The sequence below is a fragment of the Loa loa genome (genome assembly GCF_000183805.2).
Source record: "Loa loa unplaced genomic scaffold supercont3.113, whole genome shotgun sequence".
Lineage (NCBI taxonomy): Eukaryota > Metazoa > Nematoda > Chromadorea > Rhabditida > Onchocercidae > Loa > Loa loa.
This window is the reverse complement of record NW_018108293.1, coordinates 65,982-81,183: the sequence shown is the minus strand read 5'-3', so window position 1 is coordinate 81,183 and position 15,202 is coordinate 65,982. Positions and strand designations below refer to the sequence as shown.

General features: G+C 33.0%; 2 protein-coding genes across 3 annotated transcripts; one reads left to right on the top strand and one right to left on the bottom strand.

Annotated features, from left to right (window-relative positions):
* Positions 1–113: 113 nt before the first annotated feature.
* Positions 114–4,334, bottom strand: LOAG_06560. Of its 2 annotated transcripts, none has more exons than XM_020447172.1 (3): positions 4,154–4,334; positions 3,573–3,612; positions 114–240 (listed from the first exon to the last, which is right to left on the bottom strand). In XM_020447172.1, the coding sequence occupies exons 1-3, from the start codon at positions 4,313–4,315 to the stop codon at positions 218–220; spliced, it is 225 nt and encodes a 74-aa protein (XP_020305988.1). In that variant the 5' UTR covers positions 4,316–4,334; the 3' UTR covers positions 114–217. The 2 variants fall into 2 exon arrangements, with proteins under 2 accessions (XP_020305988.1, XP_020302569.1); XM_020447171.1 differs by lacking the exon at positions 114–240 and adding an exon at positions 2,973–3,450.
* Positions 4,335–11,190: 6,856 nt separating this feature from the next.
* On the top strand, positions 11,191–11,355 carry LOAG_17684 (hypothetical protein; the record flags this gene model as incomplete). The annotated part of the gene is made up of 1 exon (XM_020450349.1): positions 11,191–11,355. The coding sequence occupies one exon, from the start codon at positions 11,191–11,193 to the stop codon at positions 11,353–11,355; it is 165 nt and encodes a 54-aa protein (XP_020305987.1).
* Positions 11,356–15,202: the final 3,847 nt, after the last annotated feature.

Below are 15,202 nucleotides of genomic sequence, written 5' to 3'. Positions count from 1 at the left end.
AAACTTTTTCAACGAGCATTTGATTTTGTGTAACATGCTGCAGTAATTCGGTTTTGGCAATTTTATGCTTTAGCTTCAACTTGCAGAAAAGACGTACAGTGCTAACAAAATGTCTGACAACTGTAAGAGTATTTCNCTTTTTCAATTGGCTTTTGATAGATGCGGGAATCACCGCCTCAGATAAATGAAAAAGGGTCACGATTCCATGAGTTCTTATTCACAGGTATTTTTGAATACGACCTGAAAACAGTTTTATGTTTTCCAGAGATAATGCGGTCTCTCAGCTCTCGAAAATAGCAGAACATGGATTTCACTCCATGCTGGCACTATTTTTCAGGTGGAATTCCAGTAAATGCGCTTCACCAGGACCTAAAAGCAGTCACTTATTGGAATTCGCAAATTGGCGCACTAATGCTACACTAACCTAATAATTTTAAAGAAATTTATTAACTTGGTGTTCTATTTAACTCCTTGTCTTTTATGCTTTTCGAACCGGAGTATGGTGAATGACCTGAGCGTAAAAAAAATCGTCATTATCATTAAAGAAAATCGTCATTACCATCACGCCATAATCACAAATAATTGTGTAAAAAATGGGGAGTGATCTATCTGAAGGACGGGATGGTCTTGTTTATCTCCGAAACCCTCACTGAAAATGCAAAAGTATTCATAAAGCTATTTTTACATGTTCAGCTGATGCTATGTTAATAGTATGTTAGTGGCAAACGAGAGATAAATATTCATGGAAGGGAAGTAAGTCTTATTCTCGAGGATGTGGAGAGAACAGAAATTCCAATTAAGCACTGAATATAACTTATTTCATTCTGCTCCTTTGTATTGAATGGCTTTCAAATATTGAAATGTAGCGGATGGAGAGAAGTGAAGTCAGACTGACATTAAAAATGAAATGAATAACGAAGAATCAAACATCAAAGAAGAACAGAACTGAAAGTCCATGTTTAATTTTTTCATATACCTTCAATTTATGGAACTATACAGGATCATTTTAACAGAGCTCTAAAATACCAACAAATTGCTCTTTCTGTTTGGACAAGAGGGTACACTTTTTCAAAAATTATATTACTGCCCCAACACTCATTTACCTTCGATGCAAAATTACTATCTGATCACTGTCTGATAGGAAACGCATAAACTTATTCATCAGACAATCTTGATTCCAATGAGCCAAATTACTATGTATTACACAAACTTTTATGAGAGTATCAAGCAAAGATTTTCCGTCCACTTTAATCAGCCAATAGCTCTCAAAATTTTACGATATGTATTGTCACCGTTCCAGCTTCCCTGATTAGTTAGGCTTCGAGTTCTTGATCGATCTACTATTCGAACTTCTTCTACACTTCCTCCTTCGAAAAGCGTATAAGCTTACTAACCTCATATCACTTCTTCCATATCAATTATAACGCATCCGTCTACTATCACAATTTGGTTTTCAACCAACAGCCAAAAAAAGTCCTTAAACCTTCAAACACCTCCTCTTCATAAACAGTCCATATCCCTTGGAACTTTCAGTATTGCATGGTAGCCGATTTTATTCAGTCCGACAAAAACAGCTAAAGTTTTACCTTCCCTTGATGATTATCGCTACTTCATGTCATGTTCAACAGTTTTTGCAATTTCAACATTTCATCCGTTAGGAGGTGACCCATTTTTGATCGTCAATTCCTCCTCTACAAGCAGCATTTTTAAGATGTTTGGTTTTTCGTACTGACCATAACATCTTTGATTGTTTTTAGTAGTCAGCTTAATACTTACACTTCAGAGTTACTTAGATCAAACATTAACGTTATCAAATAATCTGTTGTATTTTCAGTAATGCTCACGTCCGGATTCTTGAAGGTTTCTTATGAAATGTATGCTATCAAATTACTCCTTTGAATGCAAATTACTCCTTTGTAACCTCAAGCCAAATTTCGCAGATAATATCGCTCTATATGACATAAGACTACAAAATACAAACACATGGTTAGAAATTGGCCTTGCGCAATTTGCCTTGATATTTTTCCTTTTTAGCACTTTAATATAAACAAACTACATGGAAAACGTGCTCAGTTAGATTAAAGTTATTGAGAACTATTTGCAATCACCTTAGAAGAACTGAGCAGGTTTTGATAGTTCTTAATGTTGGAGAAAAAGTAATGTCTTTGTAAATAATTTCTTCTAACTAATAATATCAAAAAACAAAAAGCATCACTAATGCAGGATGCTGGGAATGCAGGGAAATTTCTCGCTCAAATTGTTAGCCGTAAACTTTTGTAATTTAAAAACTTTTTAATTCCTTAATTTCATCCTTTGTGTCACAACCAAAAAATAAGAGAAGGGAAAATGAGATTAACGGGAAATATTAAATGATCCCTATTTGGTAAAAAGAGTGTGGAGTTATTTTAAAATTTGTTGAAGTTCTTCATGATGAACTCTGCAGTAAACAAACGGAGCGTCATAAAATATGCAGAAAAGGGTCATGTTTTACCAAGTAATTTACAAACAAAATTATTGATACGGTGATATTTAGCACAGTGTTAACCTGTATACCACTGCTACCTTTTCTAAACGTCATATACTCCATTAAATCGTGGAGAAAGACTTCACTTCTCTGTTCTGTTAATTACATGACGAAATTCAGAACTTACTTTCTCAAAGATCTAATCATACAGGTTGTAAAAAGAATCGATTAATGCAATAGAAACAAAAAGCTGAGAGCGGTTGAGTATATACTTAAATAGTGATATGGAAGAATCGGGCAGAATCTATAGTGTTTCCGAAAATCTGCATATTATAGACAGCCTCTTCTCATAGCTGACAGAACAGCCTTCTAGCAAATATCAGATTGGTACCATGCTTGGATAAGCTGTGTCAAATTGCTTGATAATCTTGAATTGGCTTTGTCCAAACCCAACAAAAAGGAAGATAAAGAAAAGACAGGACGCGAATAACGTATTATTTTCGCAGGAAGTTATAAATAGGGAATCGGATTTTCTAGACGTTCGCAGGCTCATAGCTTCTTACCTACGACATTGTAGATATCTGTTTTCCTCGATAAGACTTAGAATCAACAATGACTAAGTTAGGTATTTGCTCAAACAACTTTGTTTATGTTAGAGTAATTGAAATCAATCCACAAGAAATGAACGAAGTCATGTTCTCAACTTGTTTATAACCAGTATTTATCAGGTTCATTGTTACCATATGGTAGCTATATTTGATGAACCTTTCCAGGCTATATTTGACAAGCCTCTATATTAATGTTATTTTGATCAAGAATACTTCGCTGTTACCGAAATGCGACCGCATGAAAAGTAAAACCTTGCCATACCCGCTCCCTCATAACCCATTACGCAGTCCAGCGTTATCATCTGTCTGCCAGACTGATATTGTTTTTTCACCATAATGAACTGTGACTGAAGCGTATATCAGACTTTTTCGAAATTTCTAAAACATCGTCTTATAATTAATTGTTCTAAGTAAGTATTGTTGATGTACCTGGAAGGGATACATATGACGAATTGATATTTAAATCAGAATAAAGTTGGCTATAAGCGAAAAAACGAAACCTTTGGGAGGTGTCGATTCAATGAAGTGATCGCTGTATTTCTGAAAACGACTTGTTAGATTGGATTTTTACAAAGAAATACCTCACTATTCTAGTAGATCCTTGCTTCCAGTAACTGGTAGTAACGGCCGTTCATTCAATTGTATGAATTTTAATGGAATGAATGTGATATGATGATGTGTACTGATAAAATAGTACAGATAACCTACCACTCATATGTTCATATCTTTAGATACAATAAATAACTAAGTTGAGCTTAGATGTCATCGCGGGTAACCCGGCAAATACTGCTGGTCATTAGGTAAGAAAACCGGCAATCGTGTAAGCAAAAGGATGGATTTATTGACAGTGAAGGAAGGACTTCACTTTTTCCTTTCACTGCTTACTCTTTATAGGCACATTTTGAAGCCAACAGAAATCGAAGAGTACATTTATCGGGACAAGTGCTTGATGTGTAATCACGGGAGACGGAAGAGAAGAAAGAATTTACAGTACGACACATTAATTATCTTTCTCCTCAAACTTATGGACTACTAATCATCGTTTCGTTCCAATGTAGCATTCCAAGTTAAAAAGGCAAACCTCAGATTTTGTACCAAGAGGTGGATTCTTCAAACGATGCAATGACTGCATGACGCGAAACGCGGATGTCCATTTATGACGCACTCGTTTGGTTCGTACTGTGGGCAAAGCTGCGGTGAGAACGCCAGAACCTTCTCCGAACGATGCCACATCCAAATCCATTTGTTTATTTCACCTTAAAAAGAATTAAGTGAAGAACATTCGTGTTACTGCGTGCAGCTTATTTATCATTCATATAACGTCATTACTCAGTTATATCTTCGCCTAATTGTTGTCGAGAGACAAACTTGCTCCGATCATTTCTTATTTATCATGCTTCCCATCCGATAATATTGAAATTCGTCACGTTATTTACCACTGATACAACATGCATATAATAAATTTTGAAAATAGCATTTCCCAATCAAATTTAAAGACAAATATTTACAGCTGTATGATTAAATAAAGGTAAAAATATCATGAACTGAGAGGAGAGATGGTAGTTTTATTCTGCCATGATTGTGGCTCCAATTCATTTTGATTTTGTTGAGAGGAGAGAATTTTAAAGTTGGAGCAGTCACTGAAAATAGTGTGTACCAAGTTAATACCAAAAATGTGGGCAATGATAACACAGAAATTGAGCTGATCGTCGCCGGGAAGGTTCGAATTCTCCATTGCTTCGGGCGATGAAATGTAAGAGAGAGAAAAATTTTTGCAAGTGATATTCAAATTATGCATCTTCATAGAGAAGAAAAAATTTAACAATAGTAAGCAATAAATCAAAAGAGGCAGATAAGAACAATTATATTTAAGCTCGAATTTATTTCAGTTCAAAAAAAAACCTTAGGCTGAATAAAATACTTTCTATCGTTTTAATTGATTGCATTGAATATCATGAAATAATGGAGAACAGTTCAAATTATCGGAAATGTATTCTCAAGCTCAAATGCAGGATTTGAGTTTTAAAGAAAATTTATTTACATAGTAATTGGTCGAGAGGAAGCAACAGTGAAAAGATTTGATAGAAGAAAATCCATTCCATTTCCATGTTTAGTAGATGTCTTTGTACGTTAATCAAGTTTACTTTATCAGCTAAACACATTTTCAGTCTATCATTCTTTTTTTTAATTTGACATTTCTATTAACTGCTATTTCACAGTGATTCATTTAGCTTAATGATATAATCGATTGAAACGGGAACCTTCAGTGCATTCCTGGAGTAGGAAAAAAGCTATCATTTTAAACAGTTGTACGGTGATTAAGCAGTGATAGGTTACTTAATTATTAAGTAAGGAATTTAGAACTGCAGGAATCTCATTCGTGATCTTACAGTTGGGACCAAGAATGAGCTCCTTCCTCGTTCTGTTGTTCTATTAATCATTACACATCTTTGTTTTATTAATGTAAAACATTGACATAATCAAATAAAACTAAAATACAAAATTCCCCCCCTTCTACATTATAGCCAATAAAAGGAAAAAAAGCAAGAAAGTTGAAATTAAGTGATCGGTAAGACTGAAGGATGTGAAAAGTGGATAAAATGTTTGGAAAACTAAGTACAATATGAAGTAAGGAATCTTATGAAGAACTGGATTGTGTCAGCAACTTGTATCGCCATAATTAGTAAACTAAAATGCAGTGATTAACAAGTAGGAGACGAGAAGCAGTTCTTGATCATAGTTCAGTAATTATTGCTAAACTCCTCCTTCACTGATACCAAATTCATTTTAAAGCTTTTTCTGACTCGGAGATTTTTTATTTCATGAATGCATGTATGAATATAATGGTTTTTACCACAAATGTAACTGTTTAAAAAACTTTTGATTGCTTGCTGAATGAAATTAAATTTGAATGCTAGCAGGAAATAAGATTTTCCTTGAAATATTTTAAAAGATACAATTGATTTGCGAAATATGAAGAGACTTTGGCACAGGACACAGACCAATAGATAGCCCTATTCCATTATCAGAGCATTCTAATTAGGTATATCTACTTCGTACCTATATTTTAGAAATGACTGATTTCATTTCTCCAAAAATTCTAAAAACATTGAACACAGCACCAAAGCAAAGCAAAAAATGCGGAAGACGTTAGTTTAGCTCAATGTTTATTTTTTAGCTTAGCATACAGTTTTTCATTTTTATCAAACGGTTATAAAAAATCTACATTTAGTACTGTAGAGAAAACAAGTACACACAATTTTGATGCACAGATTACAAATTGCACATTTGTCAGTTGTACGAATTCAAAGGATTTTACATCTTGCTGTTAAATTCAAGGAATGGACTGGGACTTGGCTTATGCGTGTGTCTCGCTTATTGTTCTTATCCGTTTCTATAGGAACAAAAAATAAACACTGCTGTACGAAGTACATTCGAAGCGTATCGAAATGTGAAAAGAGTCTTCTCATTTTAATTGATGCTATTTTTCATTTAAAGGTGATCAACACTGATGATGAAGTATGAACCACAAAACTAACAGTTTTTATAGTTCGTTTCGAAAAAAAGGTCACTCTGACTAGTAAGCTGGCCCATTTCTCTGAAAAAGTTTCAATTGGCAATTCATAAAGAAGGTTTCTTCTTTTGAAGAAATCCTAATAACCCATTAAATGTAATATATGGACATTAAAGCTGCAGTTCCAAATACAAAACATGGGGACATTGTTGGCAGTATCAGGTTTCAGATGTTGTAGGAAGATGCCTTTTTATAAAATATCAAAGAATTTTGAAGTTCTCTCAATTCTCTTTATCACTGGTAATATTCAAGTAACTTTCCTTATCACTAAAAACAAATTTTTCTAATCAGTGAAGTGATTTCAAAATTCTTTGAGCTTTTTCACACTTGACTGATTTTCAAATTATTGAGATAAATTATTATGATTACCAAGAATGTCCTCCAACAAGAGATGTGTTTTATTAGAAAGAGTATACAAATGAAAATCGTAGGCTTTCATCGTAATTGCGAAGTGTAATTGCAAAGTATCTACCAATAATATGTTTGATAATATATAACCTGACCAGTTGTATATGATACCAATAAGGTGTTGTTGCTTCAGTATCCATACGTATACCCCATCATATCGTAGGGACAGCTTGAAGCTATTCATAAAGAAGTACATCGTTAGTACAGGAACGAAGTTCACGGATAACTCTGCCGACTAATAATGCTTAACTAAAAAGTTACATTTGACATTTATCTACGGTTAAAAATAAAAAGTAAAAACGAAAAAAACAGAAATAAAAATGAAAAAGAGTTCTATTAGCTAAATTCTTCTTGGACCAATCTTCATCGGAATGTTGATTCCTTGCGGCTGCAAAGAATGTCATTCAGATTAGTTCATTTTTATCGGATTTACTAATAAACACCCTATAAATACAAATCACTAGCAAAATGGGCATAATAAGTTCACCAATAATGCTTGACATATTTTAACAACATATCGAAGGCTAAAGCCTAATGTAACCTAAACAGATGATATAACTTTCCAGGACAGGAATTGTGAAAAAAAAGTAGGAATTAATTCCTATATAAAGAACAAGCTATTTCCAACATTTATTATCTATTTTATTGAGATCTTTCCTTCAAAAAATTGGATGTAATAAAAAACTTAGTCAGCAGTGGCATTTCTTGACTAGGCCGCAAAATTTGTAGGCAAATAGGTGTTTTATAACTTTCCTATAAAAACGAAAAAAGAAATTGCACGAGTTTTCGCTTATTTCACGTTTTTAGTATTTTCGAAACACAGTAATTCAGTTGTTTTTAGAATATCCGGAAATTTATTAAAAACTCCAGAGAGGTTTTTCATGGAAAAGTTTTAAAAGAATTGCTTAATTCCAAAGTAGCTTACCACAAAAGAAGTTATGAATTCAATAAGTAGGCACATACTTAACAAAAAATTTCCTTTAAATTTCTGATAACGCTCCCTGTATATCATTCGAACGGAAACGAAGTTGAAATTTTTGACCAAAAAGGTGGTATTAAACCAAACTCTTCCATATAGACGATTCTATCCAATTTGTCCAAGATTTCGAAATTTTAATTATTTGATTAAAAAACAGGGAAAAAACAAAGAATACTGGAAAGCATCACGCGTCAAATATCGGACGGAAATATGCAAAAATGATTGTGGTTATAATTTGATCGGAATCGGTAAGGAATTATTTTTAACGACTCGAAGGAAAAGAAAGATATCTTTTAATTGTCAACTGTAATATAGCTTCAACACTGCTACTTCTAAATTGATTTCATTCTGAATAAAAAGGCATAGAACGAACCCTGTAAGTGACACTTTCCGGAAAATAAGTGAGCAGTAAGATAGACAACCACACCTTGTTTTTTCTTTCATTTTTAATAAGTACAACACATCAATATATAGAAACCAAATCTTAAGGGAAGAGACACAAGTGGTTGAAATCATGGAATAGTCTAAAAAGAGACAATGGAAAAAATGATCGAAAAGTGAACTAAAATTAGAAAACTGTAAATTAAGATAACTAGTTGCAACTTATTTGATTTTGACTGAGAATTTCATAATTCATAATTTCTTTCACAATTTACTAAAAATAAGAGAAGCTGTAAAATGAAAACTAAATTTACATGCATCCTTGTTTTATGTTCCCAACCGGGAATATCACGAAATCCTCTCGGTTGATACCTTGAGAGGTGAGAGCCATGCACTTCATCATTTTTAAGAAACAATGTGTTCTGTAAAATAATAGTTTGTTATGTACTATTACTGTTAATTTTTACATCAACTGAGAACTGAATTACAAAAGTGTAGGCAAAAAGTTATAGGTTATTGTGATGTCCACATCTTTATGACCAATAAGTTAAGAGGCGGAAATGATACTCTATTCTCTACAACATACATATTAAGATGTGAGATGTACTGACTGCTCATATTTATGAATTTTATATGTTTATTTCAGATGATAGTTTTCAGAAAACCCTAACTGTGATATTTTCGAAAGATAACTACCAAAGAATTCCAAAAGAAAATAATATAAAACTAACAGTGACTGCTTGGAGATATCAAAGCATCTGTATAAACTGAATAAAAATGACAGATAGGGATGCTAAAGTCAAAAATAAGCAATTAAATAATGCAAAAAGCAGTTGATGCATTGTGTATCTTACGTAATAAAATCAATGACGTGTTCCATTCAGTTTCTGTTGAAGACAATATGAAATTTAGTGAATTATGGAGTCGAAGGACTTGATTCATCAAACGACAGGAAAATTCATTTAAATATAAGACAATAATTCTTTAACAGATAGCTTATTCATTAGAAGAAATTTTCACGGGTGCTAGAAGTGATATCAGAAAAGTAACACGCATTCTAAGATTTAGTGTGCTCTCATCCTAATGTTGCATCTGTTCAATGAAAATGGATCATACAAATATGTGTATGATAGAAAAATAATACAGAAACAATTAAATTTTGATGCGAGGACAGACACTTCATGTGCTTGCTTTTAATCAGATTTCTCATCTTCTCGGAATAAAAACCCAATAAATGCTGAATTTTACTACAAACGAGCTGGAAATATTCGTTATTCATACTTTATGTCAAAATATTTGAAATCCTGCAATGTTAATTATTCCGAAGGAACCCATGGAAAAACCATTGTTTTCAGATGCTGAAGTTCTAATAAGCCTCACTACATTAAAATGGATTTTTTTACATATAGTTGTTTGTAAGTTACTTGTCGGAGTGAAACACAGTCCAGTGATGGGATGGCATTTAATTATGGCAGTCTATGGTACCAAGTACAAACTACTTTTTATTCACCACTCTTTGTTTTTGTTACGTACGAGTGGATTGGAGAAGGAAGTTCGCTCTGATCCTGATGAATAGAATCCCTGGGGAACTACTTCCAAAGACAAATTCATTTCACAAACATATTTGTTAGATTTCGAAATTTTAACTCTGAAGATGTTAAAAGGTCTGCAGATTGCTTAGCGAAGTTATTTCATGGAGAAAAATTGTCACAATATTTTTTTTTATTGGAAAAATAGATTAGCAAGCTTAATGACAGTGCGATGCTATAGGCTATTGAAGAAGTGCTTTTCTTATATTTTCTATATCTGATCTTTAAGTATAAATATGTCTAACAAATGATTATCTATTTAGTTGAAAATGCATCTGCAAAATTTCACTGTGAACCTCAAAAAAAGACATCACTGAGTTCCATTATTCACATATTCATGGAGGTATAGTTTTTCCTCCCTAATCTCCCTTTCTTTTTTTTCCTTTCTAAACTGACCAGGAAAGGCTCATCGCTTCATATGGCAAGTTAGATATGGGTCTTATATGAAACATTAAGTGGGAGTGTATTTTGAACGATACTTAAATGTGGAAATATTTAGCATTTGTCATTCTAACAATGGAATAATTAAACATTTTAACCAACAAGAAAATGAATAGGATAATCATACTTACTCTAAAATATGTGAACTCCATCAATTATGTTCTTGATCTGAAATTTGAAATCGACTTATGCCACACTTTTTGACTCTTCTGTTTTAAATCTCAAAAAAGAAAAATATCTGCAAGGAAAGCGCAAACTGAATTATTGTAAGGAAGGATTTAACAATGAGGTACTTTTGAGAGGGAATTAATCAGCCATTCGGGAAGTCGTTTCGTCCAAAATTTGGGATGAGTGTTTCTGAGATAGTCATTGTTCAGTGAAGAAATCTTGTGATTAGAAACAATAAGCGGTACGTCATCGTATCGAAGAGTACTCAAAAAGAATGCAAATGTTCCAAACAGTTGTAGCGATTGAGTGCCTGGAAAATCTTCTGGCCAATAGGAAGATGTGAATAACAAGATCTCAGACATTAGCCGAACTTTTCGATACATTCAGAGCTGTGTCTCTTCAGCTCGCTGCTTATGGTCGAATGTCGATCTCTCTTGTTAATTAGTCACGAAACTTTCCGTCCATACTTTTTTCTTTCAAGCTTATCAAATAGAACAGTTAGTTTGAGACTTACCACACTTTCTCTAATAAATTAGGAGGCTCAGAAAATGTTCGTAAGCATTAAACAGAGCGAAAGGATGCGGGAAGACGACGAAAGGATTGTACGAAAGAAGAAGGAAGAGGAGGACGCACAGAAGTATGAGCAAAATTATAGGCAGCTTGGGAATCAACAAAAAAGGTTATTGGCTTATGGGACCGATAGAAACACTTCAACCCTTTCACTCATCCCTCAAAAACTGTGATAACTGGTGGTGACATGACAGAAAAGGGAGAAATAATGCTCTGATCCACTGTATCCGAGTTTCTAATACAACAATGTTATTTAAATATCAAAAATATTGCGGAGTGTTTGCAGTAAATGAATTATCACCCCACCTATATATTTACCTTAAATTATTCTATGCAAACATCATAGAGACGCAAAAATAAATTATTCGGCACAAATACAAATAATATTTCGCCAAGGTTGCAACATTATGGCAAACAAAAGCAAGCGAAGAAAAATTACCAATCCTTTCAACAATATTAGCAAATGTTAACAACTGAATGTGTTGTATTATAGAAGGCGCAGAAAAGGGTCTCTGAAAACGTTTGCGGAGAAATGATTTAAAATTATTGTTAAAGGTCAGATTTATGCAACTGCTTATAATAATCAGAAATATGTAGGTTTTCGGTCGATATTGGAAAAATGAACTGACTAGATTAGCCGTTTCAGTCTCATTTTATTGGGAAGGATTCAACAGGTGTAGTTCCACTGAAAAAAACTTCCCACAATATTTAAAACTTTCATACAGTTCCAAATAGACTTCAATACTAACATTTCCTTTGCACTTGGAAATTCAAAGAAAAGAGACGGATTCTTTGAAGAATCGAAAAAAGCGTGAAAAACTGATGAAAGAGTGTAACTGACATCTAATGCACACAAATGGGTTGTTCGATAGTGCAACCATCAGCTCCTTCATGATGTTCATAACATTTTTTTTTTGGTTTCCGTATTCATTTCCACTTGGAAGTAATCATATTCATTCAAAGCACACAACACAAATCAGATTTGATTTCAACCTCATGGAGATGGAGAGAAAGAAAAAGGAATTCGTAGCAAAATACCTGACTTGCTGCATTGGGCGTATTCCACAGTGTGATTTCAATTTCAAAAGGGTTTCCAAGCATTTATTAGGCATCATTACTTCTCTTTGCATAAAAGAAGAGACAGGAACAACAAAGATTATTCTAATGTTTGAGATATTTAAATGAAAAGAGGAAAAGACGTGTGTTCGATCATATTTTTTAACTAATTTCTACAGTTGTTTTTTCTGATTTCTGAAACTGGAGTCAATCCAGTGAGCGAATCTCTTTCTTTATTAGTGTCATGACAATCAAATCGAGAAATTTTGAAAAAAAATTGATCTTCCCCCTAATTAGTCCTCCTTCCTTTCTTCCTCCCCTTCTCTTCCCTATTTGACTGGCTTTATTCTCTCATCATCGACCTTTTCTCATTACACGAAATCAGAGAATCTGATTTCGGGTGAAAATCCGGTAATGATGATCAGATCCCCTCGCTGAAACAGATGTACGAAAAATAATATTTCGTACTCACGCATTCTTAAAAGTAAAATAAATGAAGGAGAATGATTTGTGAAGAAAATCCTAATTTTTCTTAAAATTTACGTCTTAACTAAGCTATTTTGCTCAATGATTTGTTCGTCTTCTACCTCACTCTGAAATCAATGCAAAAAATAAGTATTTTCACTAAGATTTCAATTTCACTTGGTTGTAATGAACAATCAAAAAAAAAAAGTTTGGTAACTGGGAACTTCAGATTTCTTTCATTTTCAGGCTACAAATTTTTAGTACTTTGAGGATATGATGGAAACTGACAGGAAACTTGGCAGATAAAATACCTAGAACAGATTTTTACAGAATTTCTGCAAGTGCGGGGATTAAATTATTCCAAAATAAAAACTTGGAAAAAATAATAATTTTAAACGTGTGATAAATTTAAGTAAAATCATTCCATTGTAGAATGATTTGCTTGAGCAGATAGTGCCAGTTATGAACTTACCATGAATCATTTTCCGTTAAATTGAGAAGGTAATCTGAAGGAGAGAGGGGATAAATCATACATATATCGTACTGGCCCCTTTTGTTCCTTTTTTGAAATTCTCTGCTTCGGCGTAATCGATTCATTCAATAGTTTGATCATTAAAATTCGTAGAGAACGACATTCACTATTCAGTTTTGCTTACCCAAATAGTTGAAAGAAATGCTGCTGGGATATTAAAACCAATGGACAAAAGCGTGATTTTGAGCACTTTATGAGCGATGTGGATTGAATGGAAAAATGAGAAGTTTGCAAGAAACTGAAAGAAATAATGGAGCTTAAAGTGAGATGAAAGGTTGAAGTAGGATGAAAAAACGTTGCTTAAGCTATTTGGTTGTGTCTGGATGTTGTTCAAGTTACTTTAAAATTCTTTACATGAATTAGCTTTAACATTACCATCAAATCAATTCTAGTTTGATTTGAAAAAGCTTGAAAATATCAAAAATTTCACTTTGATATCGAAAATGTTTGATTCATCTTTTTTTTGTCTAGAATTCGCATAAATTTTTTTGCTCTTTTTTTCTGACATAACTTTTGGTTTTCTCTTACTTTCATCGTATTTCCTAATACCTGAACATCATCTCCTAGTAATTTAGAGCTTGACATGAAATTCCAACTTTTTTGTATGAAATGATGAAAAGACTATACTTTAAGGAGCAAGAAACATGGCTTGTTCTCAACGAATACATCGTTTCAAATTTTCTTTACTGCTTTGACGATTTGTATTTTTTCTGGCTAGAACAATGAATTCTCTTGCTATGTAACTCCATTCCGCCCTTAGGAGAGATCAAGTCCTACTTTTATTTTCAGCTTACTGCAGTATTAAATCATAGCAATTTGATTGCCGATCTCATTAATTCCCATCATTTGTAGATATTGTCGGCCGCTGTTTTCTTTTGCTATTCATAATATATTCCAAGAAGCATTTTCAACATTTCACAAGTTTTTATCTTCCCCAATAGCGACTCGTTTTTAATTCTCAGAACTTTTTTCAAAATACCGGAAATTTCCTTTTTTTTCACAAAACTTCACTAATCCCTATCCAAAAAGCATTTGTTTGCTTTTTTTAATCCGTACCTCATCATTATACCAAAACATTTACAACATTTTGCAAATGAAAGAGGGCGGTAAGTCTAATTGCCACTTACAGTGATGTTGACGACACAATTATCAAAGATTCAAAGTGATCGAAAACCAACAGTAAGATATTTGAAATATTTTTCGATAACTTAGCTACCACTCAGTAACCAAAATGACGGTGAAAATATGATTTCAGATTTCAAGGTACAAACTAAACTGACATCCATAAACAAGTTTGTAAAGATCTCATATTCTAAACAATAAATTACTATAATTTCAAACAGGAATTATTATTAGCTGTGATCAACGAAGAAAATGATTCACTGAAATAATTGGGTAAGAATGAATAAAAATAAGTGGAACAAAAATTAAGCGTGTAGGATTAACGCATATACAAATAAAGTAAAAACGTGCAACTCGCATACGACATCCATCTTGCATTATCTTTTTGAATGATATAGCGAGAATTGCATGCTGTTGTCTCTCTTTGTATGTTTTTCTCAGAAGATTACAACATTGCTCGAATCACTACTTTTAGAAGTATGTAAAGTGAGGCTTTCAAGACGATATAAACCTTTGAAAATATTAGTGTAATTAGCATTTTCTCATTGGTAGAATAAATTCTAAAGATTACGCCAAAAAAAAAAATCTTTATACAGAATCCTTGTCTTCCATTTCGCTAATTTCATTTTGAAAAACTAAATTTTCCTGAAACGTCCGGGTTTTTAAAAACCCGGAGTGTTGGATCTGCATTTGCTTTGTTATTAATGTCAAGTCTATTTATATTTGGAAAGTAACTATGAAAGTAGAGGTTAAAAAGTTATGAGGTAATTAGTAAAATAACGAAAAAAAATGAAAAAAAAGCTTGAAAAAAATGCTGAATTGAGGCCGTTTAGCACTAAAATATA

Excerpts from the sequence above, each read along its gene's own strand:
- LOAG_06560 (XM_020447171.1), bottom strand. The coding sequence starts at position 4,315 with ATGGATTTGGATGTGGCATCGTTCGGAGAAGGTTCTGGCGTTCTCACC. Across the intron at positions 3,613-4,153 it reads CTCTTGGTACAAAATCTGAG|AAATACAGCGATCACTTCAT; the intron begins GTTTGCCTTTTT and ends AGTCGTTTTCAG. Across the intron at positions 3,451-3,572 it reads TGAATCGACACCTCCCAAAG|AAATTTCGAAAAAGTCTGAT; the intron begins GTTTCGTTTTTT and ends ACGATGTTTTAG.